General features: G+C 47.5%; 1 protein-coding gene across 4 annotated transcripts; it reads left to right on the plus strand.

Annotated features, from left to right (window-relative positions):
- The first annotated feature begins 4,027 nt into the window (after positions 1–4,027).
- Positions 4,028–27,924, plus strand: Ptdss2 (phosphatidylserine synthase 2). 4 transcript variants are annotated; one of them, XM_034520533.2, is made up of 12 exons: positions 4,028–4,320; positions 7,699–7,800; positions 15,957–16,039; positions 19,978–20,045; positions 23,382–23,516; positions 23,916–23,966; positions 24,508–24,621; positions 24,709–24,827; positions 26,112–26,226; positions 26,316–26,461; positions 26,564–26,749; positions 27,099–27,924. In XM_034520533.2, the coding sequence occupies exons 1-12, from the start codon at positions 4,205–4,207 to the stop codon at positions 27,283–27,285; spliced, it is 1,422 nt and encodes a 473-aa protein (XP_034376424.1). In that variant the 5' UTR covers positions 4,028–4,204; the 3' UTR covers positions 27,286–27,924. The 4 variants fall into 4 exon arrangements, 3 of the variants coding, with proteins under 3 accessions (XP_034376424.1, XP_076769359.1, XP_076769354.1); XM_076913239.1 differs by lacking the exons at positions 4,028–4,320; positions 7,699–7,800; positions 19,978–20,045 and having other exon boundaries at positions 15,961–16,039; XR_013103965.1 differs by lacking the exons at positions 19,978–20,045; positions 24,508–24,621; positions 24,709–24,827; ... (2 more) ...; positions 26,564–26,749; positions 27,099–27,924 and having other exon boundaries at positions 4,079–4,320.
- Positions 27,925–27,938: the final 14 nt, after the last annotated feature.

Genomic DNA, 27,938 nt, shown 5'->3' on the forward strand with positions numbered 1-27,938 from the left:
TAGTACTGGTCTCAGACTCCACCTGCCTCTGCCTCCTGAGTGCTGAGAACTAAAGGCATGAGCCACCATTTCTAGGCATCCAACATCTCATATGACTACTGTAAAGATACTTAAGAGAGACTCTCTTATACATCTTATACTGGTATCAAATGTAACAGTACATTTGATAGCAGTACAAGAGCATTGATTGATACCAGATTTTGCCTCAACAGTGTTCTAGGAATAAGTTCAAGGTCAAAAACAAACAGACCATCACTCCACAAGTGTGACTAAAGGATAAACTTTACCCACGGTTGTGTTGGAGACAGGACCTGCACTTGGTTTTTATTCTCTTTTTGTTTTGTTTTGTTTTTTGTTGTTTTGTTTTTCGAGACAGGGTTTTTCTGTGTAGCCCTGGCTGTCCTGGAACTCACGCTGTAGACCAGGCTGGCCTCAAACTCAGAAATCCACCTGCCTCTGCCTCCCAAGTGCTGGGATTAAAGGCGTGCGCCACAACCGCCCAGCTAGAACTTTATTTTCTTAAAACCCAGACATTCAGAAGAAAGTCACTGTATCCAGTGAAATCACCATGCTCTTGCTTTTAAATTCTGAAGTAGGTAGTACATAAGAAAGATTGCGTAATTCTTTTTCCAATTTACAATCCTAATTCTCAAGTGAGTGTAATTTTTTTGTCATTGTAAAAAAATGATTTGTGAGCTTTGTCTTAATCCTTAGTAATATAATAATTATAAAAATCCGGGAGTACTGAGAATGAACTCAAATGCCTCCAGTTGTGGTGGCCTTTTTTAAAAAATATATTTATTTATTTTATGTATATGAGCACACTGTAGCTGTCTTCAGACACACCAGAAAAGGGCATCAGATCCCATTACAGATGGTTGTGAGCCACCATGTGGGTACTGGGAATTGAACTCAGGACCTTTGGAAGAGCAGTTGGTGCTCTTAACCACTGAGACATCTCTCCAGCCCGTGGCCTTTGTTTTTTATCCTCAAAAACGACTAGTAGAATAAAGGGACTATTGGCTTTGCTTCCCTTTGCGATAACTGGTTATTTCTGTTTGTTTGTTCTTGGTTTTTAAAACAGGGTCTCCAGTTGCCCAAGCTGACAACGTAAACCAGAGTTACCTTTTAGGTTTTTTCTCTGCCAAGTAAAGAACTAAAAGGCAGTGGGGAGTGGGGATGGGGATGGGAGGGGATGAGGGGCATACCTCTTTAATGCTAGTACTCGGTAGACACAGGCAGGCAGATTTCTAATAGAGGCCAACCTACTGTATAGAGTGAGTTCCACCACTACAGAGAAACCCTGTCTTTTGGGGGAGGAAAGGGAAAGAATTAAAAGGCACAAGTAGGGGGCTGGAGAGGTGGCTCAGTGGTTAAGAGCACTAACTACTCTTAAGGAGGTCCTGAGTTCAATTCCCAGCAACCTCATGGTGGCTCACAACCATTTGTAATGGGATCAGATGCCCTCCTCTGATATGTCTGAAGACAGTGACAGGGTACTCATACATTAAATAAATAAAATCTTTTTTTTAAAAAAGGCACAAGGGCCGGGCAGTGGTGGCGCACACCTTTAATCCCAGCACTTGGGAGGCAGAAGCAGGCGGATTTCACTGGTACCAAGGAAGTGGGCCAGAGAAGTCACCATGGAGATTGAGACAGAGGAGAGTGGAAAAAGAGAGAAGAGTGTATGCAGAGGGAGGGAGGGAAGAGAGACAAGAGGGAGGGGAGGAGAGTGAAGAAGGAAGAAGAGGAAGAGGAAGAAGAGGAGGAAGAGTGGAGAGACCAAATTATCTGGGTAAAGGGCAGCCCAGCGCTGGACTGGAAAGTTCAGGATAGCAGCATGGTGTGCCAGGTAGGGACTGAGGGATGCTGGGAGAACCTGGAAGCTAGATGTGCTTTGCTATGTAAAATATGCACTTCAGCCCTTGTTCTTGGGTCTAAAACCCTGTATAGGGCACATAGAAAGACCCTCTGCAGATCTAAGGGGTCTTCAGGAGCCCTTTTTTGAAGTCCCTTTGAAGGTCGGGTGGTTGGTTGTTTGAGACAGGAGCTCACTATATAGCCCAGGCTGAGTTGGAGCTCACTGTGTAGATTAAGTTAACCTCCAAACTCACCGAGATCTGCCTGCCTCTGGGTCCTGGAATGAGGTCTGGACTACTGGTACCATACCCAGTAACACAGGCAGAGAACTTCAGGCATCTTTGAGGGAGTCTTGCTCCTCTAATTTATGGTCTGTCAGTTTGAACAATGATGGGGAAGCTGACAAACCCACAACTTTTAGGCAAACATGTCCTGACCTGGCCTTGAGTTTGTCTGGACTGTTGCCCCTCCTGGTGGAGAAAAAGTCCACCAAGACCTTTCTTTTAAGCTGCTAGACTTTTGTTTCAGGTCAGGAGTGTGAAGAAGAAACCAGAAGTTTGCCATCTTGGCAGTTTTTTGTTTGTTTGTTTGTTTTGTTTTGTTTTCCCAGATAGGGTTTCTATGTGTAGTCCTGGCTGTCTTGGAACTCACTCTGTAGACCAGGCTGGCCTCAAACTCAGAAATCCTCCTGCCTCTGCCTCCCAAGTGCTGGGATTAAAGGCATGCGCCACCACTGCCTGGCAGCATTTTGTTTTTGGTGTGTGTGTGTGTGTGTGTGTGTTTGTTTTTGGGGTTTTTTTGAGACAGGGTTTTTCTCTGTAGCCTTGGTTTCCTGGAACTCTGTAGATGAGGTTGCCCCAAACTCACAAAGATCTGCCTGCCTCTTCCTCCTGAGTACTGGGATTAAAGGTGTGGGCCACTGCCACCAGGCTGAATTTTGCCATTTTTAATATTCAATAGGCTCTCTTCTCAGTCTGCCTATCAGGGAATCTGTCTAACTCCTAGTCTCACACAAAGGATGACCATGAACTTCCTGATTTATCTACCTCCACCTCAAAGTGCTGGGATTTCAGGCTGGTGGCACCATATGTCAACACATCTGAGAAAACCGAAAAAGGACCCACTCTCTCAGACAAGTAACCCATTCTCTACCTCTGGCAAAAATGTGAGTACTTTCAGCAACTATCCGTATTAGTGTCAGTATCCAGTTTGACTTGTCCTGCTAGTTTAAAGTAGTCATTAATTTTTATTTATCTTAAAAATTGAGACAGTCTGTGTAGCCTTGGCCGATCTAGAGCTCACTATGTAAACTTGGATGGTTTCAAACACATACAGCTCTTCCTGTCTCTGACACCTGAGTGCTAGGATTAAAGGACTACGCCACCATGTTGGGCAATAACGCCACCATGTTGGGCAATAATTTATCTAACCTATCTATCTATCTTATCTATTAGTGTATAGGTATTTTGTTTGCGTGCATGCATCTGTACACCAACTGTATGCAGTCCCCTGGAGACTAGAAGAGGGCATTGGAACCACTGAACTCAAGTTACAATATATTGTGAGCTGCTATGTAGGTGTGGGAACGGAACTCCGTCCTCTAGAAAGTCAGCCAGTGATCTTAAATGCTAAGCCATTTCTCCATCTTCCCCCCCCCCACGCCCTCCCACCTCTCTCTTTATTTTTTTATTTATTTTATTTTTTGGGTTTTTTTGTTTGTTTGTTTTTTGTTTTTTGAGACAGGGTTTCTCTGTGTAGCCCTGGCTATCCTGGAACTCACTCTGTAGACCAGGCTGGCTTCGAACTCAGAAATCTGCCTGCCTCTGCCTCCTAAGTGCTGGGATTAAAGGCGTGCGGCACCACTGCCCGGCCCCCCTCTCTTTTTAAATTCAAGGTTTGCATAACTCAGGCTGTCCTTGAATTCGTTCAATCCTCCCGCCTCAGCCTCCGGAGTTTAGTCCGCATGCTAGGGCTGGCTACCACAACAGTTTAGGTTGAGTCTCTCTCTCTTTTTTTTTTTTTTTTTTTTTTTTTTTTTTTTTTTTTTTTGCGTCTTCAGAGACTTGTCTTGGGAACTTTATCAACCACAACCACACACTGCCAGCCGCTGGTACGGTCTCTGTCAAGCGGAGCACGCGGCCGGTTTCCTAGCAACCGGACGCGTCCCTCCCAGCTGGCAGCTTGGGGCCTGGGCTCCCAGCGCCCAGCATGCCCTGCGGCCGGCGCGCACTACGCGTCCCACAATGCCTTACGGCCCCGCCCCACTCCCGCGGAGACCCCGCCGGGCAGCACTGCGACCCCAGCCCACCGCCTGCAGGCTGGTGGGCTGCGCAGGCCGGGCGCCATGCGAAAGGGCGAGCGCAGAGTCGCCGGAGGCTCGGGATCTGAGTCTCCGCTATTCGAGGGCCGCCGCAGCACCGAGTCCGAGGTCTACGACGATGGCACTAACACCTTCTTTTGGTAAGGGTCTCCCCGCGTCGCGGTCGGAGTTTGGGACAGACGGTTTAGGTTGGAGTCGGGGACCGTCAGGGCCCAGATCAGCCAGAGGAACGCTTCACCAGGGCTCAGCGGCCCGCAAGCCGGTGGAATCCCCCCGTGGTCGTCTGCGTATGAGATGGCGAGTGTTTTTTTCGGGTCGGGGGAGCCCCGGGATGAGCTCCGTAAGGCCTGGCCACTACATATTAGTGATTTTCAGGTTTCCTTTCTGCTAGATAGGTGATATTCCCCTGCTCCTCCCCGTAACGTTGCTCTGAACTGGCCTGATGGGTATGGCATATCTGGGTAGTAGGTTTTGCTCACTGCTACCCTTTTCAGTGACCCTGGCTTGCACAACTCAACCTCTGACAAGTTTTTGTGTCAGGCTGCCCAGTCTGCCTTTAGTGGAGTGGGTGCCTAGGAATTGCAGGTCTTTTACGTCTTTGAAGGACCATGCCACCGTCCTGGCTGACCAGGGCCATGACCTTGGACTAACTCTTCACCTTTCCTCGTTTGTGAGAAAGACAAAACTAAACGAAAGAGCACGCTTCATGAGAGGGATGGCTTTGCCTTTACTTCAGGCGGCTAAGTTTCCATCTACCTATGCCACACTGGAGTCCCATGGTGGGCCCTACAGACAAGTGGGACCCAAGTGCACAGAGACAAATGTGTTCCCAGTGGAGGGAATGTTAAGTGGAAGTAGCTCGGGGAGTACAGAGCATATCTGATCCCAGAGAAGCCTAGTCTGGAAGTGTTCAGATAATTCAGGAGAAAACGCTATCTCACAGAATCCTCCAAGGGACTCTATCATTTGCCAGCTTGTATCTCTGGCTTGCAAGTGGGAGTGGTAGCCGAGGCACTGGTGAGATACAGTTGAAAGAGCAGGAAAGTGGGTTGGGTGTGGGAGATAGCTTTGCATCTGAGCCTTATACTATTAGCACCTTCCCTGGGTTATGGACAGCTTATGCAAGGAGATCCAACCAGAACCACTTTTCACTATGATGCCTTCTAGTGACTATGAAGACATTAGAGGGAAAAGAAGCAATCCCAGCACTTGGAAGGCAGAGGTAGGTGGAGCTCTGTGAATTTGAAGCCAGCCTGGTCTATATAGTGAGTTCTAGGACAGCCAGACAGAGAGAGAGTTCTCGAAATCGAGTGTGGGGCAATTGAAGTTGTGGGTATGGTGCCAAAGCTAGTGCCAATGGACTTCTCTGACCTTTGAGGTCCTTTGGACATTGAAATGGCCTAGAAGTCAGGTTGTTGCAACCTCATAACTGATCTCAAGACTGACCCCATACCTCATTCTGCTTGACAGGACATACGTTCTCTAACCTCATAACTGACCCCACACCATCTCAATCACATCCTGGATGACAGGACAAAGGGAAATAGTGCTTATAAAATCCCTGACCCACACCTGGTTTTTGTTTTTATAAACCTTGTTATTGCCTTACTCCAGGGCCAAGAGATCTTTGTGGCAGGAGGCTGTTCCTCATTGCCTACTTACAATAAAGGACTCTAATTGGCCTTATATTGATAACAGTCCATGAATTACTCAGGTGGGTATTTAAACATCATTCTCTATCAGGTAGCTCCACCATGCCTCTTAGACAGCAGAGAGGCATCACCGTCTCCAGTACAGTTGATGGCCACTGGACAGAGAATTCTGGAGTGGGTTGTTGGCTTGCCTTTCTTGTTTTATATTTATTCATTTAGTCATTCTTCAGTATATATTTTGGGGACTTATGCTGAGTGTCATTATTATCTTAGGGAATATATCGGGAACTAAACAAGAGCTAAGATTCTGGTACATACCTGGAACTTTATTTATATAAAGTTTTATTTTGTGTGTATTGATATTCTGCCTATGTGTGTGTATAGTCCTGGCTGTCCTGGAACTCACTCTGTAGACCAGGCTGGCCTCGAACTCAGAAATCCACCTGCCTCTGCCTCCCAAGTGCTGGGATTAAAGGCGTGCGCCACCACTGCCCGGCTCCTATACAACTTTCTAACCCACTCCCACCAGCATGGAATCAGTGACAGTTTGAGAGTTGGTAGTCCACACTTGGATCATGGTGCTTCCAGTGAGCCGTTTAGGTGAGTTGGGGCAGAAATCACCAGTATGTCCTCAGTAATTCTTTATTTCTGCAGCTTCAGGTATAAATGATCAATCACTGTAGGCTAGGGCTTACCTAGATTTGTCCACATGTAGCAAGCATGATTTGATAATTCATACCTTTTTGACTCTCAGATCTGGAGGCCAAGAAAGCCAGTGTAACAGACTAAAAGCCTCTTGAAGACCTGACCTGGGACAGCCTTGTCCCTTTCTTGGCAACACCTTCATGTTTCCCTGGTTGGTTCCAGCAGGGCTGCCTTCCTACCCACTCAGCATGAGGAGCATGGTCATCTCCAGGGAGGAAAAACAACTGGGTATTTTCCACTCATAGCAAGGAACCAGTTTGTCCTCATGCCTGCCCTTGGGCAGTGACTTAAGTCCCAAAATTTACATAGGTCAACTCTCATATTGGGCTTGGTCATGGGACTCAGACCATCCCAGTGTCTGTCTATGGTAGGGAGGAATAGGAGGCACCACTGCACAAACCCAACAGACATTCTGGAAGGAAAGATGACCGCCTCTGTGTGCCCGTGTGTGCGAGTGTGCCTGAGTGCGTGTGTGTGTGCGCGTGTTGTGACTTAGACAAGGAGCAACAAGGTAGAGCTCACTCTTGAGCAATCACTGACACGCTCTGAAGTCTTCCTGCTCTGAGTCTGTTTGGCTGATTCCCTCCCTCCTGTCTCCCCTTTCCCAGATCAGGAGAGGCCGGGTTTTGGCAACTGTGGGAATAATAAGGTGAATATTGACCTCAGGGGAAAGGTGCTATTTATTGTTCAGATATTCCTAGTATATGGAGAAGAAATAAAAACAGTGCTCCCTTTCAAGATCATAGACAGGCAGGGATGCCGTCAGCTTACTGGCTACTTCAGAAACTATGAGAAGGTCCAAGTACTAGGAAAAAATAACAGTACAGAAAACCAAGGAGCTGAAGTAATTTCTAAGATCTTCGGGAAGGAACTGGGGATTATACCTTAGTGGTGTACACTTGTCTAATGTGGAAGGCCAGAGGCCCAGTTCCCCTCTCTCTGGAGGGGAAATTGGGGAAAGCCTTGCACGTTTACCGTATTAAATGTGACCATATCTACCTGTGCTGTAGGCAGTACAACCCCTCTGCTACCCATGGGAATGGTCAGTGAGCTTGGGAGTGCAGGTCAGTGCCTCTCCTGTGCTGGGTGACTAGGTAGGTATTCACTCAAGTGCTCGGTGATCCTCTCTGCTCTGACACTCCCTGTGTGTTTTGGATCCAGGCGTGCCCACACCTTAACTGTGCTGTTCATCCTCACCTGTGCACTCGGCTATGTGACCCTCCTAGAGGAAACCCCTCAGGATACAGCCTACAACACTAAGAGGTAACTGCTTATGTTTGGAGGGTGTGTTGTCCTGTGTTGCTCAACCCAGGCTCTCCCTTTTCTCTGTATGTCTAAGTGACTGGCCTCTACCTTCCCTTGAAGCTGTGTAGTATTTCTTGCCCAGGATCGTGGGACTGTGTCAGCTTTGAGTGGTAGGGATGATTTGAGTTAGTCTTCAGAGTGACTCCTAGCTGGTATGCAGAAGCCTTGTGAGAGTGCCCACATCATCAGCTCACCTTCAGTGTGGTAGACTCCAGGACATAAGGGTTCTCAGATATAAGCCACCAGCAATGAACCCTGTAATGGCACTTGAAACCTAGTGAAGTTTCAGGCGACTTTGTTTGCTTTCCCCCAGGCTCGGGGAATCCCCATGGTCTTAACACTTCTAGGCTAAAATTTTGTTTTTGAAAAATGGGAGTCTTAGTGATTTGCTATAAGAATTGAATGGGGTAACTGAGTCTGGAGTGAACATGTGGATATAGTCGTGTCCCCTCCCCAGTATCAGTGGGCCTCATGAGAGTGGCCACATCATCACACCAGCAGCTCACCCTCATTGTGGTGGACTCCAGGCCATAAGGATTCTCAGATTTTCTGGGATATAGAGCCACCAGCAATGAACCTTATAATGGCACTTATGTCCTTGAGTACAACTGAGTGCTTCTGCTAAAACGTTGCTGTCAGGCTGCTGGACCCTACAGGTCCCTTCGCTCATTTCCCAGCTGTCCCCAGCACATTGTCTGTGAAATGCTTCACTGTTCAGTGATTCCAGCTCATAGTCAGCCTCTCAGGAGTGTTTGCTGTTTGTGTTTCTGTCTCTGTCTGTCTCTGTCTGTCTGTGTCTCTGTCTCTGTCTCTGTCTCTCTCTCTCTCTCTTTTTCTCTTTCTCTGAGCTTAGGATAGCTTGCTCCCAGGCCCTCTAGCCCTTCTGTAGTCCATCATCTCTGGCCTGGCCTATGCTGGTGCTTCCTGCTCAGGTACACACCTGTCTGTTCCTCCCTCCTTTCTTGGGAAGGCTTCTACCAGACTCTAAGTCTCAGGCTAGGTCTGTAAGTTCAGCATGCTCTTAAGGAGATGATTGAATACTAAGAGAGGAACTTGTGCTTCCTGGGCCACTGGGTCAGGTCTGCTTTGTCCTTCCTGCCCTGGTGCCAACAGAGGGGTCATCTGCAGATATTGGCCCTTAGGGTATGGAGGCAGTATAGTCTCATTTGTTCCTATGTCTGCTCAGAGGGAATTTTCAAGTAGAACTAGGTCTTAGCCAGGTATGATTGCTCACACATGTAAACCTAGCACTTGGGAAACTGAGGCAGGAGGATCAGGAGTTCAAGGCCAGTCTTGGCTACATGGTGAGTTCAAGACCAGCCTGTGTTACATGAGACCCTGTTTCAGAAAAACAAAGAGCACATGGTGGTGCACATCTTTCTAGCACTGGGAAGCAGAAAGGCAGATCTCTCTGAATTTGAAGCCAGCCTCCTCTCTATAGAGAGTTCTAGGCCATTTTTTGAGACCCTGTCTCAAAAGAAAAGAAAGGAAAGGGAGGGAAAGGAAAGGAAAAGAAAACAAACAAACAAACAACAACAAAACCACAAAACTGTGTCTGCTGTCTTCCTCTGAATTCATCTGTGTGTACCTGGGAATAGAGAGTCAGTAGCATCTGTAAAGCATAGTAAGAAGCCCAAAGAGATGGAACACCTCAGGAGGTACTCTCCAGGGTCTGGATATATCATTCAGGAGCCTAGGGTTTAATCCTTAGCACCACATCCTGCACTCTATATGAGTTTCTCTATATGAGAAGTTTAGCTAAAGATGCCCAGGTCTGATTGATGTCACTGGACAAGAGTTGTTTCAAGGAAGAGTAGTCCTTCCTCTGAAGAGCAGGAACATGCAAAGGTACCCTGGAGTGGTCACCAGTCACCTGCCAGAGCAGTTACAAAGCTGTTGTCCATCCAGTCTGTTGGTCCTGTTGTCAATACTAGGTGACCCAGACCCTGGAGAGTCCAAGAGCTCAGACCCCCAAGTATAAGGAGGGTAGCACTGTGGACCTGTGTGGACACAGCCCTTCTTCATCTAGCACAGACCTCCCCCAGGGAACACTGGACATCTGTTTCTCATATTCTTTGTCTCCCTCTTTCCTCCCTAAGAACATGAAGGGAATGAACTACCTTTCTGGCCTCTAATTCTTCTGGTAGAACCTGGAATCTGCCATTTGCTTCTCCCTGGGACTATGGGAGTTTTCTTATGCACTTAAAAGCAGGCTTAGTGACAAGCATGTTACCTACTGAGCCATCTCACCAGCTTTATAGAAAATATTTTATAATTTTTGTGGTGTTTGTTCATGTGGTAGGTTTTCATCACATTTGTTTTATGTTTGCATGTATCTGTGTGTTCAAGCATGTACAAAGCACACATGCACAAGGATCAGAACAGCCTGTGGAGTTGATTTTCTCTTACTCTCACGCAAATCCTAGGGATTGAACTCAAGTTATCAGGCTTAGTGACAAGCATGCTACCTGCTGGGCCATCTCACCAGCCTTATTATAGAAAATAGTTTTTAGTTTTTGTGTTGTTGCGGATGGAACTCAGACCCTTACATATCCCGAGCAAGCACTGTACAGACAACCCCAAGACTTACTTATTTTTCATTTAAAAAATTAGTTTTATTCTATGTATGTATGTATTGGGATACATAAGAAGTGTCCTCAGAGAGCTACAAATAGTTGTGAATCACAGTATAGGTGCTGGAATTGGGATCTGGGTTTTTTCTAAAAACAGTAAATGCTCTTAACCACTGAGGAGTCTCTCCGGCTCCCCAGGATTTATTTTAACATACTTCTTAAGACTTACTTAACTTTTATGTGCATATATGTATGCCTATGAGTTACTGTACTATGTACATATAAATGCCCATGCGTATCAGAGGACATTGGATCCCCTGGATTTGGAGTTAGAGTCAGTTATGAGCCTTCTGATATGGGTGCTGGGAACTGAGCTCAGGTCCTCTACACTAGCAGCTAATGCTCTTAACCAGTGTGCCATCTCTCCTGCCCCCTTTGTAAAGTCTTTCATTTGAGCTCCCCTATCATTGCTCCTCGTCTTTGAGATGTGGGATGTGTTTCACTATATTGCCAGGCTTGTCCTGAAACTCACTATATGGACCAGGCTGGTCTGGAACTCACAAATCCACTCACCTCTGCCTCCAAATGTTGTGATTATATCATGCTTTACCATACCCAGCTGCCAGTTTGTTCTTGAACTCCAGGGCTCAAATAATCCTTTTGTCTCAGCCTTTTGAATAGCCAGGACTCTCAACAGAGACTACTACACAGCTTTTTTTTTTTCTTCTCAAATTAACCTATTGGTCTACAGTTTGATGCATTTCTAATAAAGTCCCAGCTTGGTAAGTTTGAGATGCACATACCCATGTGCCTGCTGACTCAGGAAGCCTTGAGTCTCACACCATGTGCTCTGATTGCCCAGGAGTCCTGTGCTATGTTACCTTTGGTGCCTGGCTTCTTCCCCACACCAGGGATGTATATCTTTGTAGACTGTCAGTCTGTCAGTACTATTGGTAAGCTGTCCCACACAGATGGCTCATGGTTTATCATCTGGTGTGGTAACCTGGGGCACTTTAGGCTCTCTCACCTTCTCAGTTAGTGAACTGTCCAATCCATTTACAATTTAAAAATTTTTACAAATATAAAAGCTAAGCATGGTGAGATGACATACTTGTAATCTCAGCACTGAGTTGTTTGAAGCAGGAGAATCCTAAATTTGAGGCCAGTCTGGGCTGTATAGCAAGATTCTGCCTCCTTTCTCTTTTTGTTTTGTAAAACCACATTTTTTAAAAAGGCAAACACAATGAACAGGAAGCAACACAGTAAAATCTGATGGTTCACATGCACTCACAGATACTCTGGAGGCTAGGAGGAGATCGCTTGATCTGAGAGTAGCCCAGACAGCATAATAATACCTATTCTCAAGAAAATAAGGTAAAGACTGTGTAGGAGCAAGCGAGATGGCTTAGCTGTACTTTATGTCCTTGCAGGGGAACCAAGTTCAGATCTTAGTAGCAATGACTGGTGGCCATAATGTCTGTATCTCCAGCTCCAGAGGATCTGCCACCTTGTTGCACCTACACTTAATGTGCACATTCTTGTGTGTGTGTGTGTATACACACACACACACATATACACATAAAATATAATTAAAAGTAATAAAAATAAGTCTTGGGGAAAAGAAAACCTGAGAAGATACTTTACCAAGAAAGAAAAAGGAGAGAAACAGCATATAAAATGTACACTGCTGACATCCCAGGGCTTCTCAGACTGAGAACCTCAAGATTCCCTCACACACCTCCGGCAGGACTGAACTGTAAAGGCGATAAGGATTTGAAACTACAGCAGGTCATTCATTACTGATTGAGATTGATCGACCTCTCTCTCTCTCTCAATTTTATTTTATGTACGGGTGTTTTATCTGTGTTTGTGTGTCTGGTGCTCATGACAGAACCCCTGGAGATAGAGATGAAGATAGAGATGATTGTAAGCTGTCTTGTGGGTGCTGGAAACCAGACCTAGGTACTCTGTATGAGTATCCAGTGCTCTTAACTACTGGGCCACCAAACTCCACTAAACTCACATGTGGTCCAGCATCAGGCTTCTACAGGTGGGGTCAATGGTAGAACATTTGTTTTGCACTGTCTAGTCCCAGCTTTCATTCCAAGTGACACACACACACACACACACACTAACTATCTTAGGTAATGTAATGGCTGGGACCCTAAGAAGGCATACTGACAAGAGAATCAATTTATAGATGCACTGAGCCTCCTGAAGTGCAAGGAGATGGATTCTCTAAGAACAGAGGCAGAGGCTACAAGAGCCCATGGACTGGCTGATAGCTGAGCCCATGGGTACCTGTACAGTTGCTGCTGTGGCTTTGATTATGTGACAGATGCCAGAAACCAGTCGAGTTTTTAGGTCACCAAAGGACAGAGGTTAGAACTGCCCCCCACTGTGGAACATCAGAAACAAACTCAAGATTTAGCTCAGTGCAGCACCAACAGAAATTTAGTTACAAACAGAAATGTATGTTATCTGTAACACTTCAGCCTCCCGTATCCACTAGCTTCCTCTATGAGGATTCAGCCAATTTTTGAACCCTTTTGAAAGGGGTCTGGAGAGATGGCTCGGTGTGTAAGAGCACTAACTGCTCTTCCAAAGGATCTAGCTTTGATTCCCAGCACCTATATGACAGCTCACAACTGTCTGTAACTCCAGTTCTTCCTTCTGGGCTCTGTAGACTCTGCACACATGAAGTGCAGATATTCATGCAGGCCAAACACCTATACACATGAATGAATAAATAAATACAGTTTTCTTTTCTTTTTTTAAGATTTTATTTATTTTATGTGAGTACACTGTCACTCTCTTCAGATACACCAGAAGAAGGCATCAGATCCCAATGCAGATGGCTGTGAGCCATCATGTAATTGCTGGGAATTGAACTCAGGACTTCTGGAAGAGCAGTCAGTGCTCTTAACCACTGAACCATCTCTCCAGCCCAATACAGTTCTTTAGAAAGAAAACATTGAAAATGAACTACATCTATTGAACTTGTACAGACCTTTTCCTTGTTATTGTCTATCATGTACTAAACCAGCTCTGTGTATAGCAGCCACATTCCTTATAGCTAGCATATGAATTTAGAGATGTTTTTAAGAATTGAGAGATATATGTGGCTATACGCAGATAGCACTGTATGTAAAAGATCTGAGTGTTCACACATTTCATTATCTGGAGGATCCTGAAGCCAGCACTCCACAGATACCAGAGTAATGTATAGATATAGGTTGTCGAAGTCAAGTGTTTGCCACTTTCTGAACTCAGAGCCTAAAGCCAGCCTTACTTACGGTAGTGGCAATAGGTATACCCAACAACCAATCTTGGCTTCCGGTGTTCTTCAGTGAGAGACCCAGACTCCTTAGAGTCATTCTAAGGACAGGACTAGGGAGGTGGAGGGGGTGGAAAGGCCCAAAATGGGCCTAGAAGTTCTGGTTTGTCTGAAACTCAGAAAAGGCCATTAGTATTCTCAAGTCATGTCCCAGTAATGGCCTAAGGCAGTGCTGGGCAACAAAATGAGTAAAGTGGTATTGGAGCATTACCCAGAGTATGAAATCTCATATCCACAGCAAAGTAAGTTGATTAAATCAGTAAACGGCAACAGGCATGCTTCCTGTTCAGAAGAATCTCATGAACTGCAGGCTCTGCCCAAAGAGGCTTTAAGCCCTGCACCTTTTCTGATCCTCCAAGCTCAACAAGGGGATGGAGGATTGCTCTGCAATGGAAAAGGGGCTTTGCTCAGGGTAGGCATAGTGTCTTAAGAATCAGATCAGATTAACAGTGGGAACTGTAGTTGGTGAATGAGGGGCCTTGCTCGCCAAGCCCACAGCCATAGTCTTACTATGAGGAAAGCAACAGAGAACTCTTCAAATAGGCTGACCAGTTCTGCTCACACCCACCTGGATCACCAGAAACAGGCGCTGTCACCACCTGTGAAGACCCACCATCGTGTGGCCTACACGGATATCTGGGGCAGAGGGGAATTTTTTGTTGTTGTTGTTGTTGTTGGTTTTGTTTTTGTTTTTTGAGACGGGGTTTCTCTGTATAGCCCTGGCTGTCCTGGAACTCACTCTGTAGACCAGGCTCGCCTCGAACTCAGAAATCTGCCTGCCTCTGCCTCCCAAGTGCTGGGATTAAAGGCGTGCGCTGCCACCACCCGGCAGCAGAGGGGAACTTTAGAGGGAACTGATCAATTAGGATAAAGTGTGAACTTTATTTGCTTAAAAGTTTATATTTAAGGCATTTGTTTTTCTTTCACAGTACCTCTGCTCCAATGCTATATTTTCAGGTCCTTAAGAACTTAAGTACTTCTTACAACCCATCCTTGTAAATCATCATTCACACAAGCCTTATGTCCATGGTCAAGGTCTCATACCACCCAGCCTACATAGCTATGTGGTGCTTTGCACCACAGGGACTGTACTTTAGGCACACTAATGGTCTCAGGTAAACAGAACAGTGGCATCACTTTGTCTTGATCTTTATTTCTATTCTTTTGGGAATGGGAACTATTTAACCTAATAGGATAGCAATCTACACTGGAAGGCAACTAATTTGGGCTGTGTCTTGTGTGAGGTATCGCTTCAGGGAGCCCTTTCCAGGTTCCTTTCCCGCCTCCTGTCTTGCTAGTGCTTCTTTGAAAGAGCTATGATCCCTCTCCTCAGAGCTGAGCAGTGAGTGCTCTGTTCCTCCTGGCAGCAGTGGTGTAGAGCCAGGTTGGAAACTAATCCATAAAGTCTCCTGTGCCTTGGAGGGCTGCAGATGTTCTGCTAAGATTAGGGGTGGCTCTCATCTTGGCTGCTCAGGGCAGGCAAGCAATACTCCGTTTTCTTGGCTTGTTCTGACCACTGCCATGAGATAGGATGTCAAGATGCTAAAGACACTCAGCAAGGGCAGGGCAGAGTGAGACTGGTATTGCTGTGGACACTGGCCCGAGCCGGTCCTTAGCAGGGATTGTGGCCTCACAGAAGACACTGAGCAAGTGCAGAGCAGAGTGAGACTAGTATTGCTGTGGACACTGGCCCGAGCCGGTCCTTAGCAGGGACTGTGGCCTCACAGGCACAGCCCTGGCTTTGTGTGGTCCATGCTTCTACACCCTGTGCCCTGTTTTTAATGTTTGGTCGACATGTAGGTATCATGCTTTGCATCTTGCACCTTCAAGAGCACACTGGTGTTGGAGGTGGTGACCAACAGGGCAATTCTGGGAACACCCATTAGGCCTGTACTATGAGATAGCCATTAAATCCTGATGTTTTTCAGAGGCTTTATGAGGTCTAATCCTGTGTTTGAGTGAGTCAGTGGTGACATTCTAAATGACATGGACATCTGAGAGTGGTGCTGCTTGCAGGCTGTTGAGGTGGAGTGAGCCGTTGAGGATCAGCCTCCCGCCAAGAAGCTGCCAGACGGAGTTGTGGGCTATTTCCAGCATGGCAGGGACTAGACTATCACGGGTGTCCACTGGGGTTCCTGTTGCCTCCCACCTCTGCCTGAAAGAAGCCTGCACACACTGAGTGGTTGTTTGTTCTTTATTTGCAGAGGTATTGTGGCCAGTATTTTGGTTTTCTTATGCTTTGGAGTCACACAAGCTAAAGACGGGCCATTTTCCAGACCTCATCCAGGTAACTCACCATTTCTTTCCCATGTGTGGCACGTCGTGCTTCTGTGCTGAGCAGCTGCTGTGTCTGTGCTGCTGGATGTGACTGTCCTGTCCCCTCTGCCAACTCCTCCTGTGGCTGCTACCCCACGGCATGGAGAGCTGACTGTACCTCCTCCACTCGTCTCTTCCCTGTCCTGTGGCTTTCTCACCTTCCTGCAGATCAGGGTGCCCTGGGATCATATAGGAGGGGCTGGAGACCTGGGAGTAACTCTTGAGTACAGTCTCCACTGCCCCCGCCCCAAGTTCTGACAAATCTATGATATCAGATTGCTCCCTGTGAACCTCAGCTGGAGGACACAGGCCACCCACCTGCCTGCTCAGTTGGCCAGAGCTCAGGTGAGGAGGCTCTTGAGACTACAAGTTAGTTGGTGTTACTTCTTAAGGGCCTTGGCATATACTGAAAAACATGTTTTGTTTTGTTTTTTCCTGCTTCAATAGGAGTATAAACTGTGAAATTACAGAAACTATTTTTAGGCATTTTAAAAAATAAACACTTAAATTTGTATGTGTTGTGTATATTTATTTATTTACTTATTTTTGAGGGTCTTACTGTTGCTCAGGCTATCCTCAAATTCTTAGATTCAAGGAATTCTCTTGCCTCCCTTCCTGGATACTGGGACCACAAGTAAGTGCCCAATATTGCTGGGGTTTGTTTATTTTGTTGTTGTTGTTGTTTTTGTATTGTTTTGTAAAGTAGGCAGTCTTGAGATTTTCCCTTATGTACCTGTATACTTACTTGATTGTTTAACCACCCACTGTAGGAGCAAGAGATAAGGGAGCCTTGAGCTCGTTAGCCTTCAGGAACGGGGAATGTCCACCAGGGGTGAATTAGTTCTGAGGCTGTGAACATGATTCCCCTGTGGTCCTGAAGCTCTGAGCTGGGTCCTTGAGGACCCGAGCAGGCTGTATGGCTTGTGATTGACACTAGATTCCTGAGTGGCCTCTGAGCCTCAGTGGGCCTCCACCCTCTGAACCCATTTAGCCTTGCCACACACGGATTTGAACCAGAGCCACAGGAAAGGGAAATAATTTAAAAGTGCCCAATTCATTTTACAGCAAGTGTTTAATTGTGGTGTGTGTGTGTGTGTGTGTGTGTGTGTGTGTGTGTCTGTGTGTGTGTGTGTGTGTGTGTGCGTTTGAGACAGGGGTCTTCTGTGCAGCCTTAGCTGTCCTAGAACTATCTCTGTAGACCAGACTGGCCTTGAACTCACAGAGATCCTCCTGTTCTCTCAGTGCTGGGATTAAAGGTGTGCCACTACCACCCAGCTTGTGATTTTTTTTTTTTAAGATTTTTTTTTTATTTATTTTATGTATATGGGTACACTGTAGCTGTCTTCAGACACACCAGAAGAGGGCATCGGATCCCATTACAGATGGTTGTAAGCCACCATGTGGTTTCTGGGAATTGAACTTAGGACCTCTGTAAGAGCAGTCAGTGCTCTTAACCACTGAGCCATCTCTCCAGCCCCTATGTATGATGTTTTAAGATGCCATTTTTGAAGTAAGCTTCTTCCTAATGATGATTTGTCCTACAGTGGGAAAAATCAACAGGACCTGTAGAGTTATATTTGGAGTTGACATTCTCTATTATGTAATTTAATTATTATTGCACACACACACACACACACATATATATATTTGGTTTATACTGGAAAGGAAAGGTGCATAATTTTAGGTGTTAAAGTTGTACAGTTTGCTTTGTTACAATAAAACTGCATGTGTACAGGGACAGGGGCTGGCTAATTGCTTAGGTCTTATCCTGTGTTTGGAGAAAGAGAGCTATAAGCCCATATAGTAAGGCATCTTCCTCTCAAGAGACTCTTGAAGTGTCTCCAAGACACACAGGTTCTCTAGTCCAGGGGCACAAGCCCTATATCATGGCAAACAAAAATCACCATGTCTGAAAGGTTTTAGAGCTTTAGGAGGTTCCCACAGAACTCTGATCTAAGTGACTACAGTTCCAGCTCCTGGTACTAGAATGTTGTTCCTCTCCCTCCTTTCCTCCTTTTTAAAAATAAATAAATAAATAAATAAAAATAAAATAGGGTCTCACTGTGTAGCTCTGGCTGTCTAGAACTATGTTGACCAGGCTGGTCTCTGTCTCTGCCTTTCTTTCTAGTGTAGTTGCTTTACATAAGCTCCAGGCTTCTTCACCATTCTGTGGTATTCATGTAGGAAATCTGTCCTCAGCCATCTCCCACTTCACTTTTTGTTGATATACTGAGCATGGAACCCGGGGCCTCCAGAGCAAGCTCAGTGCACTGTGAGGGACTGCTCCCACAGCATCTGCCCCAGGGAGGAGGGCTCCCTGCCCTAAAGATGCAGTCAGGCTACCTCAACCGGGGCCATTATCTGCCTGGCCTCATTAGAGCAGCAAACTGAGGCTTCAGTTGACCTGTCTGGGAAGTTGCTTTATTTGGAAACTATAATTGGCTGTGATTCCAAGTGAATAACTTGAAACAGGTTCTTTTGAAACAAGTCTCTCCGTTCACTTTTTTTGCTTTTGTTTTGTCTATTTGTGGTACTAGGAGCTGAACCCTGGGCCTCATTCGTCCTATACAAATGTGCCCCACTGAGCTACAACTCCACCCCCTTCCCAAAAGCTAGGGTTCAGCACCATCCCCAGTACTGCTAGGGTCAGGTTCATCCCCAGTACTGCTGGGGTCAGCGCCATCCCCAGTACTGCTGGGGTCAGTGTCATCTCCAGTACTGCTGGGGTCAGTGTCATCCCCAGCACTGCTAGGGTCAGCGCCATCCCCAGTACTGCTAGGGTCAGTGTCATTCCCAGTACTGCTGGGGTCAGTGTCATCCCCAGTACTGCTAGGGTCAGTGTCATCCCCAGTACTGCTGGGGTCAGTGTCATCCCCAGTACTGCTGGGGTCAGTGTCATCCCCAGTACTGCTGGGGTCAGTGTCATCCCCAGTACTGCTGGGGTCAGCGCCATCCCCAGTACTGCTGGGGTCAGCACCATCCCCAGTGCCTCTAGGGTTCAGTGCCATCCCCAGTACTGCTGAGCTGCCTTTGATCCTTTCTCACATTTAATGTTGGGGTAGACAAGGGGCACTGACATCAAAACAACCAACACAAGAAGTCGGGGTTTGGGGGTGGGGAGTGTAGAAACAGCTGGATATTCAGGATGGGTCTAAAGGAGGCAAGGCTCAGATGGGTCTGCTTCTGACTTGGGCTCTTCTTGGAAAGAAGATGGGAAACAGCAGTAGCTAAAGAGGTGGTGATGGCAGCATTAGGACTGATGGCATAAAGGTTCCTGTTGAGGAGGTGTGGCCTTAGGTATCTGTTCTTCTTACATACACACACACTTCAGGAGTGGAGGTCATCTTGCTACTCTCAGCTGGTGAAGGTTTTCACACAGGCTGTTCCCCCAGTTCAAGTGTGAAGAACATTCATAACCACCATCTGTATCTGGAGTAACATGAACAAATTCCATCAAGAGCTTCCTACATCATGTTTCCTGTCTGTTAGGGTCAGTCATTTTCAATCAAGTAGATCAAGTCACACATGGAACCTCTCTGGTTCCTCAGTACTATAGTGTGATCAGAATTGCAAGATTTTCATCCCTGAAAAAGGTGTCCCGCAGAGCAGTGCGGGTCGGCCGCACTGGTACATCTGAGAGCTGGGTGCTCAGCACTGCTTTACCAGCATCATGGGCCGTCTGTGCCTCCACATCGAGGTCAGACCTCAGGCTCGAGTAGAGGAAAGCATTTCACACTTCCTAGGGAAGCTCTCTGTAATTTCATTTAGTCCTTGCTTATAAAGATTCTATAAAGGACACCTAAGCATCCCTTTAAAAAAAATACTGTCTATGATCAGGAGCCTCTTGGGGCTGGGTGGGGCCTGGCGCCCCAGAGCAGAGCCCCTGACGTTGCTGTTATCTTGTTGTAGCTTACTGGCGGTTTTGGCTGTGTGTTAGTGTGGTCTACGAGTTGTTTCTCATCTTCATCCTTTTCCAGGTAAGCAGCTTTTCTTGGTTGATAAAACAGGAATAGATAATAGAGGAGGCTTAACTCCCCAGGCCCCAGAGTGCTGGCAAGAAGCTGGACCAGCACAGGCAGACACAAATTGTCTCACCTCCAGGCAGGGTGTCTTAGTGTGGGTGCAGGCATAGGCTGCTGCCATATTTATGTGCAAGCCGGGACAGACACAAGGAAGACAGCTCATCTGGTTACAAGACAGGTGAAGTGCAGTCCATCAGCTCTGCCCCTGGCCTGTAGCTGGGCAGCTACGGCTTTAGGAACTTTGGTCTACCTGGGACCCAAGGAGCCAGTGGGATTTGCTACTCTGCGGTGGGGTGGGATGGGAGTAGAGTCTTACATTCTGTGTTCACTAATGGTCCACTCTGCTTCAGTCACTGAATCCTGAGCTCCATGAGTGAGTGGCCAGGTTTTTTATAGTGCTAAATCCACCATCTGGGGCAGTTATGCAGGGCAGAGTCCCTGTATGTATACAAAACATCCTAGCAGACCCAGAACAGTTCTATATCTAGAAAACTCACTCATTTCTTTGATAGTCTCTCTGTTCTACTCTCTAGTTACCTGCCATCTGTCAAGACTTGTCTCAGAACACCCCTGAATGGGCCTTGTGAACCCTTGATAACCCATATCATCTCTGAGGTCCCCCCAGCTATGTCGTCAGCACAGTGCCTCTTTCTATGGCTGAGAAACATCTCAGGACCCGAGAGGCATTTGATTTCCCATTGTGCTGCTGTGAAACAAGCAGCTCCCAGCACCCCTGACAGGGCTTGTGGGACACAAAGTTCTATTTCTCACCTATAGTGGTCTCACTGGTCACATCACACAGTGCTTTTAATGTTTGAGGAGCTGCCATATTGCCATCCAGCATGGCTGTGCCATCTTGCATTCCACCAGCGCTGACCTAGAATTCCTGCTGCTTTGTACTCTGTCTTTCAGTTCTGTGGGGTGTGTGTGTGTGTGTGTGTGTGTGTGTGTGTGTGTGTGTGTGTGTGTGCGCGCGCGCGCGCGCGCGCTCAGAGGTGGAATTCCTGGTGGAGAATGGAATTATACCCTAATGGGTATAAGATGGCATCTCTTGTTTTGTGGTTTTCATAATGTGCATTTCAAACTTCCATTGTTAAATTGTTCCCAAGTATATTCTTTGTTAATAGGGTGTAGAAGTAGTTGACTTTTGTGTTGATGGGTGCCCTGTGGCCTTACTGAACTTAAGCAGCGCTAGTACTTGTGTAGGGTTGGTTGTTGTCCTGTCATCTGTACCACCCTTCCTTGCAGCCTGCTCCTTCTATTTCCTATTCTTGTCTAGCTAGCCTTCTGGAGACTGATCACAAGCATGGACCTCCTTAACTGGTTCTCAGCCTTATGGTCGTATCCAGCCTTTCTGTAAGGTGCAGTCTGAGCTCTGACTTTTCTCAGAAGCCTTCACCAAGTGGAAGTAGTTCAGGTATAGCTGGTTTATTGTTTTCGTTATTAGATTTTAGGCCATTTGATTTTGTCAAATGCACTTTCTGCATTAAGTAAGATGATTGTGTGAATTTTTCCTTTATTGGTGATGGTATTTACACCAAGTAATTTTTAAAATGTGGTTCATTTGAGATGTTCTGTTGGTTTGGTTTGGTTTTGAGACAGGGTCTTGTATAGCCAAGGCTGACCCTGAGCTTGTAGTACATTTACGTCCCCCTGCGTCTACTTCCCCAGGGGCTGCGGTCAGAGGTGTGTACTGGCATGCCTGGCAGGATTTTCTTCTTGGAAGCTACGGGCATTCCCAAGAGGAGGAGGTGGTGTCTAGCCCTGTCTGTAGTCTGGATCCAGCCTCCTAGTCTTCTGTCGAGGATCTTTGCATCCATATTCATGAGATACGTTGATTTCCTTGAACTGTTATTTTTTCTGCCTTTGACATCGGAGTTATTTGAATTTGTCTGATGTATTTCTTAGGAGTTGACTGGATTTAAGCTATAAGCTGTCTGTCAATGGGGCTTCTCCCTGGTAAGACAAACCTTGATCGTGGCGAGGCTCCTAGGGCCTCCTTCATGCGGTACCTTTTACTGTCTATTTCTGTCAGTTCTCTGGAAGGAAGCTTCTATGCACTATCCATGTCGGGGTAGGAACCAGGACTTGGGCTCCACTACCTCAGGGTTGTGTGTCTGTGTGTTATGGAATTCCTCTTGAGGAAAGCCTGTCTCTTTCCAACCATGTGTTAGGTATCTAATAATTTGTTGTGATCAGCATGACTCAAAGTTACTTTGTTCAAGTTGTACTCAAATATTGCTTTATGTTTTTGCTGAAGTTCTTTAGGCCTTGGCCACTCTCCTTTAGTTTCTGTCTCTGGAATCAGCCTTTTCCCTGGGGCCCTGTTCGGTTCTTGAAGGATGGATGCTAGTCTTAAGAGACTGCAGCCTGGGAACTGGATTTGCTGGTCAGGTGTCCAGGTACTCGGCTACAGAGTATGTAACCCATTACCGTGATCACATCGGTTCTAGTACTCTATCTTGAAAGACCTCCTGCAATGTATCGACTTCCCTTCTGCCCCTTCCCCGGTGCCCTCTATAAGAGCCCCATGGCATCATGGGGTTTCTGCATGGTAATCAGAAGCAGCATTTGTTTTGCAGGTATTCTGAAACTAGGAACAAGTAGGTACCCTTGATTCTAAACTTCTGTCAAGCCTAGAACTTACCTTTTCCGACTTCATTTGAGGCCTTGGGGCTTTAGCTGGAAGATGGTTCCAGGAACATTCCTGCCTCAGCATGTCCTCAAGTACTGTTAGTTCCCAGGACACATGCCACTAACAAGATGGCCATCTGACTTTCAGACCAGGGGCTAGACTCCCAGCCAGCTAGCCTGTTCCTTCTCTGGTCCTGTCCTGCTTACTTCTGTCCTCTCTGCTAGACCTCTTTCTCATGGTCTCTAGGCCTTTGAGGCCTCTCTTTGTCCTGGCTTGAAGTTTGCTCCAAGGGCCCCCTCCTCTTTTTTGTCCAGAAATGCTTTGTCCACCAAAGGGACAGAACTCTTACCAGCTGCTCCATCCAGAAAGATGGGCTTGTGCTTGACAGAGTCCTTGGACATGGCCCTGGACTTTATAGGAAGGGCAGCAGTGCAGAGCTGCCTCTTCTGGATAGGAATCTAGTCCAATACCCACTGGGAGAGAGTATTGTAGGGGTCTGGCATTTATGTCCTGTTGGCTCACTGGAGCTCAAGGCACCCTCAGCTCTCCAGCCCTAGCTGGTGGAAGAGCTGCTGTCCTTGTAACATACACACTACAGACCACTCCATCCAGGCTTCCTTGCTAAGCTTCACCACACTAATGGCTCTGCTTTGCAGACAGTCCAGGATGGCCGGCAGTTTCTGAAGTATGTGGATCCTAGGCTGGGAGTCCCATTGCCAGAGAGGGACTACGGGGGCAACTGCCTCATCTATGATGCTGACAACAAGACTGACCCCTTCCACAACATCTGGGTAGGGGTGTTCTCAACTGCAGGGCTTCAGCAGCCCAGGGCTGCCCTTGGTTTTATGGGATCAGGCAGGGTGCCCTGCAAGACGTCCATGCTCCTGCACAGTGGGTGTATGGCCTTGTTCATGTTAGATAAGAATCCACCAGAAGGGCATCCTGGTCTCTGTTGCCAGTGTGGTCATCTGAAGGTGTCCACATAACAACATACTTGCCAGGCTCTGACTTGGCATCAGCCTAGAGGGTTGTTTGTAAAGGGGAGGGGAATGACATTGGGCCTCTGCATAGCATGAGGTAGTATGGTCCCTGGAGACTTGCCCAAGATACCACAGGGGAGGAGACTGCCTGATGGAGGGGCTGCCTGAGATGGGGGCTGGGCCTCAGGGTCGCATCCTTGTTACCTACAGGACAAGCTGGATGGCTTTGTTCCTGCACACTTCATTGGCTGGTATCTGAAGGTAGGGTAACCTAGCTGACTGACACCCTGGTTCTGTCTAGTTCCCTTTTTCTCCATGTTCCAGGCCATTTGGGTCCACAGTTGACCTAAGTGGTAGGTAGGTGAGCCCTGGTGAGGAAGCACTGTGCCATCCTGGAGAATATGTATAATATACCAGAAACTTGCAGTTTTCTCAGGAGGACTTAAGTGCTAGTGCTGACCCTGCTCTTCAGATCTACGCCCTGTTCCTAGCACTGTGGCCAGTTAGGAAGAGGGAATGAGGGAAATGGCAAGGCAGGAAGCCTAGGCCAGCCTGGGCCCCAGGGCACCCCCACAATAGTGCTGCCTGTCCATCCCAACCTCCTGTTAGAGCTCAGTGTCAAGTCTCCGGGCCCCTCCATGTTGGCTGGAAACCTTCAAATTGGAAATACAGCTGCCCATCTGCTACATTTACTGGGGACCTGCTGGGGCTGGGGGCAGACGGCAGGGATTGTGTGTTTGAGGGGTGTTGTCTGTAGGAAAAGTGTGGCACAGCCTGATGGGAGCTGTCTGGCCCCTCACAGACCCTCATGATCCGTGACTGGTGGATGTGCATGATCATCAGTGTGATGTTCGAGTTCCTGGAGTATAGCCTGGAGCATCAGCTGCCCAACTTCAGCGAGTGCTGGTGGGACCATGTAGGTGCAGCGGGCAAGGCACAGCCTGGGTGGGCCCGGGCTGTCATCTCAGGCCCTGTGGTTAATTCCTCTCCTTTCCTGACCCAGTGGATCATGGACGTACTCATCTGCAACGGGCTGGGCATCTACTGTGGCATGAAGACCCTCGAGTGGCTGTCCTTGAAGACATATAAGTGGCAGGGCCTCTGGAACATTCCAACCTACAAGTACATCTTGGGAGTTATAGAAGGGAACCACAAAGCATTGGGCCCCCCAAGGACAAGGCCTTGCTACTTGGGAGGGTGGCAAGCAGGACATTAGAGTGGTAGAGAGTCGACTATTTTCCTCCGTCTCACTCCCTGGCTTGCTTCTCTTAAGAGACTATGGGCCTGATCTCTCCATCTCTCACACAGCCTAGGTTGTCCTTAGACTTGCTCTGTAGTCTAGGATGACTCTTGCCCCCATCTCCAAACTCCCAGGAGTCCTAATGTGTACCTCCATACCCAGTTTCTCTGCTACTTACAAGATTTAAGAAAAAGAAATTGTACCCGGAATGGTGGTGTATACTACAGAGTCCACTGCTTGGGAAGCTGAGGCAAGAGAATTCCTTGAGAACAAAAGTTCAAGTTTAGTCTAGGCAATCCAGTAAGACTTGTTTGTCTTAAATAGAAAAATAATAACACAAGTTAAAAAAAAAAAAAAAGGAAAAAGAAAAAAAAAAAAACCACAGCCAGGCAGTGGTGGCGCACGCCTTTAATCCCAGGAGGCAGAGGCAGGCAGATTTCTGAGTTCAAGACCAGCTGGTCTACAGAGTGAGTTCCAGGACATCCAGGGCTACACAGAGAAACCCTGTATGTAACTAGCCTTAGTTACATAAGATCGTATTTCAATAAATGAAAATAAAAACTAGCCAGGCATAGTAGAACACACCTCTAATCCCAGATAGGCAGCTAGATCTTTATGAATTGGAGCCCAGCCTCGTCTACCTAGCAAGTTGTCCCAACAAAAAGCAGGGTTTATCCCAGGGCCTGGGAGGCAGAGGTAGATCTCTTGAGTTCCAAGACAGCCTGGTCTATATAGCAAGTTCCAGAACACTCAGAGCTACACAATAGAGAGACCATGTATCAGAACAACAACAAAAAAAAAAAAGAAAGAAAAAAAAAAAACAACAAAAAAGCCCAACAACAACAAAAACAAAACAGAGAAAGGGTTAGAGGAGCTATTCAAGGTAGTCCCAGCATTAGAAAGAGGATTAAGACCCAGGCCCATGGCATCACCGAAGAGGAAAAACCTGGGTACAGTAAGGTACAAGGCTCCCCTCCTGTCTGGGTGATTCACCCATGTGTATATGCCCCTCTGAGTAGCTATGTGGGATTTTGAACAGGGCAGAGCCTGTGTCTGCTGAGGAAGGCAGTACACACTAACTCATAGGTTCTGGCTGTAGCTCTGTGACCTGAATAAAGCTGGTTGACTGGCCATTGCCCTCAGGCTGCTGGCTCTCTGGTTCCCAGGGGCAAGATGAAGAGGATTGCCTTTCAGTTCACGCCTTACAGCTGGGTACGTTTTGAGTGGAAGCCAGCCTCCAGCCTGCACCGCTGGCTGGCCGTGTGTGGCATCATCCTGGTGGTAAGTCCCAGCAGCCTGGTGACTGGGTATCTATGTAACACCAATGGTTAGTTCTAAAACTGATGAACTGACCTTCTCCCATCCCCTAGTTCCTGCTTGCAGAGCTGAACACCTTCTACCTGAAGTTTGTGCTATGGATGCCCCCTGAACACTACCTGGTCCTCCTGCGGCTGGTCTTCTTCGTGAACGTGGGTGGTGTGGCCATGCGTGAGATCTACGACTTCATGGATGAATTGTGAGGGCTGCCATAAGGCCTAGGGGGTGGGATGCCAGAGCCTGGGAGCCCCAAGGGCATTTGGGGTGCTGGACAAGCCAGGCAGCTGCTGCCTCTCTGCAGGAAGCCCCACAGGAAGCTAGGCCAGCAGGCCTGGCTGGTGGCAGCCATCACAGTCACAGAGCTGCTCATCGTGGTGAAGTATGACCCGCACACACTCACGCTGTCACTGCCCTTCTACATCTCCCAGTGCTGGACTCTTGGCTCCATCCTCGTGCTTACATGGACTGTCTGGCGCTTCTTCCTGCGGTGAGTGGGGGTGGGAACCCAGGCCTTCAGGCTTTACCTCGAGTGGTGTCTGTCCCCTCTGGTTGAATCCAGACAAGGCTCTATCCATTCCCTACCCTTGCCTTGCCTTGTGGCTCTTTCTGCCTTGGCCCTTGTACTCTCTGTGGCTCTGCCTGGCAGATCCAGGTTCTTGAGGTTCAAGGTGACCTGCCCTGCCTGTAGCTGACACTATAGCTTGACATCTACTTAGCTATTCCTAGAATTATAGCACATGTAGCCTCTTGCAGAACAAAGGTATCCAGGTGTCTATGGGGCCTATGCTGGGGGCTGCTAAAAGAACAGGTAGTGAGGTGGCTCTGCTGCCCCACAGAGACATCACCATGAGGTACAAGGAGACCCGGCGACAGAAGCAGCAGAGTCACCAGGCCAGAGCTGTCAACAACGGGGAAGGGCACCCAGGGCCGGATGATGACCTGCCAGGGACTGGAACTGCAGAGGAAGAGAGGTCCACCAATGATGGTGTACCTGCTGAGGAGGGGACCTCAGTTGCTTCATGAGTCTCTCCCTGGTCACTGGCCTTGTGCCATAGGGCTGTCCCATTTCTCCCATCCTCATGCTCCATGCTTCAGAGGAGGTGGGGGGGCCATCCACACTCCATAAGGGGCACCTGAGTGTACATGTTTGTGTGCAGGTAGGTGTATGCACATATTGGCTCCTGACACTTCTCTGGAGGTGTGAGCTAAATGGTCTGGAACTTGCTCTAGAGCAAAAGTCCTGCCCTATCCCTCTACCTGGTCAACCAAGGCCCTGGCCCATGGTCTCCCTTGTGCTCAGTCTCAGCACAGGCTAGGAGAGGTATCTCAGTACTCTTTCTCCATACTCTATGGGGTCTCTATGAGACCCTGTGGCCCCACCCAACTTACAGCAGCATAAGTGAAGGATATAATACCAAGATGGCTGCAAAGTGGTGGGTCTGGAGTCAGTACTGAGCCATTTCCTTTGGAGCCTTCCTTTAACCAGGACTATAAGCTGAAGGGTGTGTACATGGAGGTCACAGATTGGCCTCTTGCTGGGCATGAAGTCAGAGTCCAACTTGGAGACCTGTACCCTGGGTGCTACGGTGTTGTCACCATGGCTCCCTGAGTTTATAGTTGTCCCCTTGAGCAAATGGAACAAATAAAGTGATGATGAAGGTGCATAGCCTCTGGCT

This window comes from Arvicanthis niloticus, chromosome 1 (genome assembly GCF_011762505.2).
Source record: "Arvicanthis niloticus isolate mArvNil1 chromosome 1, mArvNil1.pat.X, whole genome shotgun sequence".
NCBI lineage: Eukaryota > Metazoa > Chordata > Mammalia > Rodentia > Muridae > Arvicanthis > Arvicanthis niloticus.

Excerpts from the sequence above, each read along its gene's own strand:
- Ptdss2 (XM_034520533.2), top strand. The coding sequence starts at position 4,205 with ATGCGAAAGGGCGAGCGCAGAGTCGCCGGAGGCTCGGGATCTGAGTCT. Across the intron at positions 23,967-24,507 it reads TCATTGGCTGGTATCTGAAG|ACCCTCATGATCCGTGACTG; the intron begins GTAGGGTAACCT and ends GGCCCCTCACAG. Across the intron at positions 24,828-26,111 it reads TGGAACATTCCAACCTACAA|GGGCAAGATGAAGAGGATTG; the intron begins GTACATCTTGGG and ends TCTGGTTCCCAG.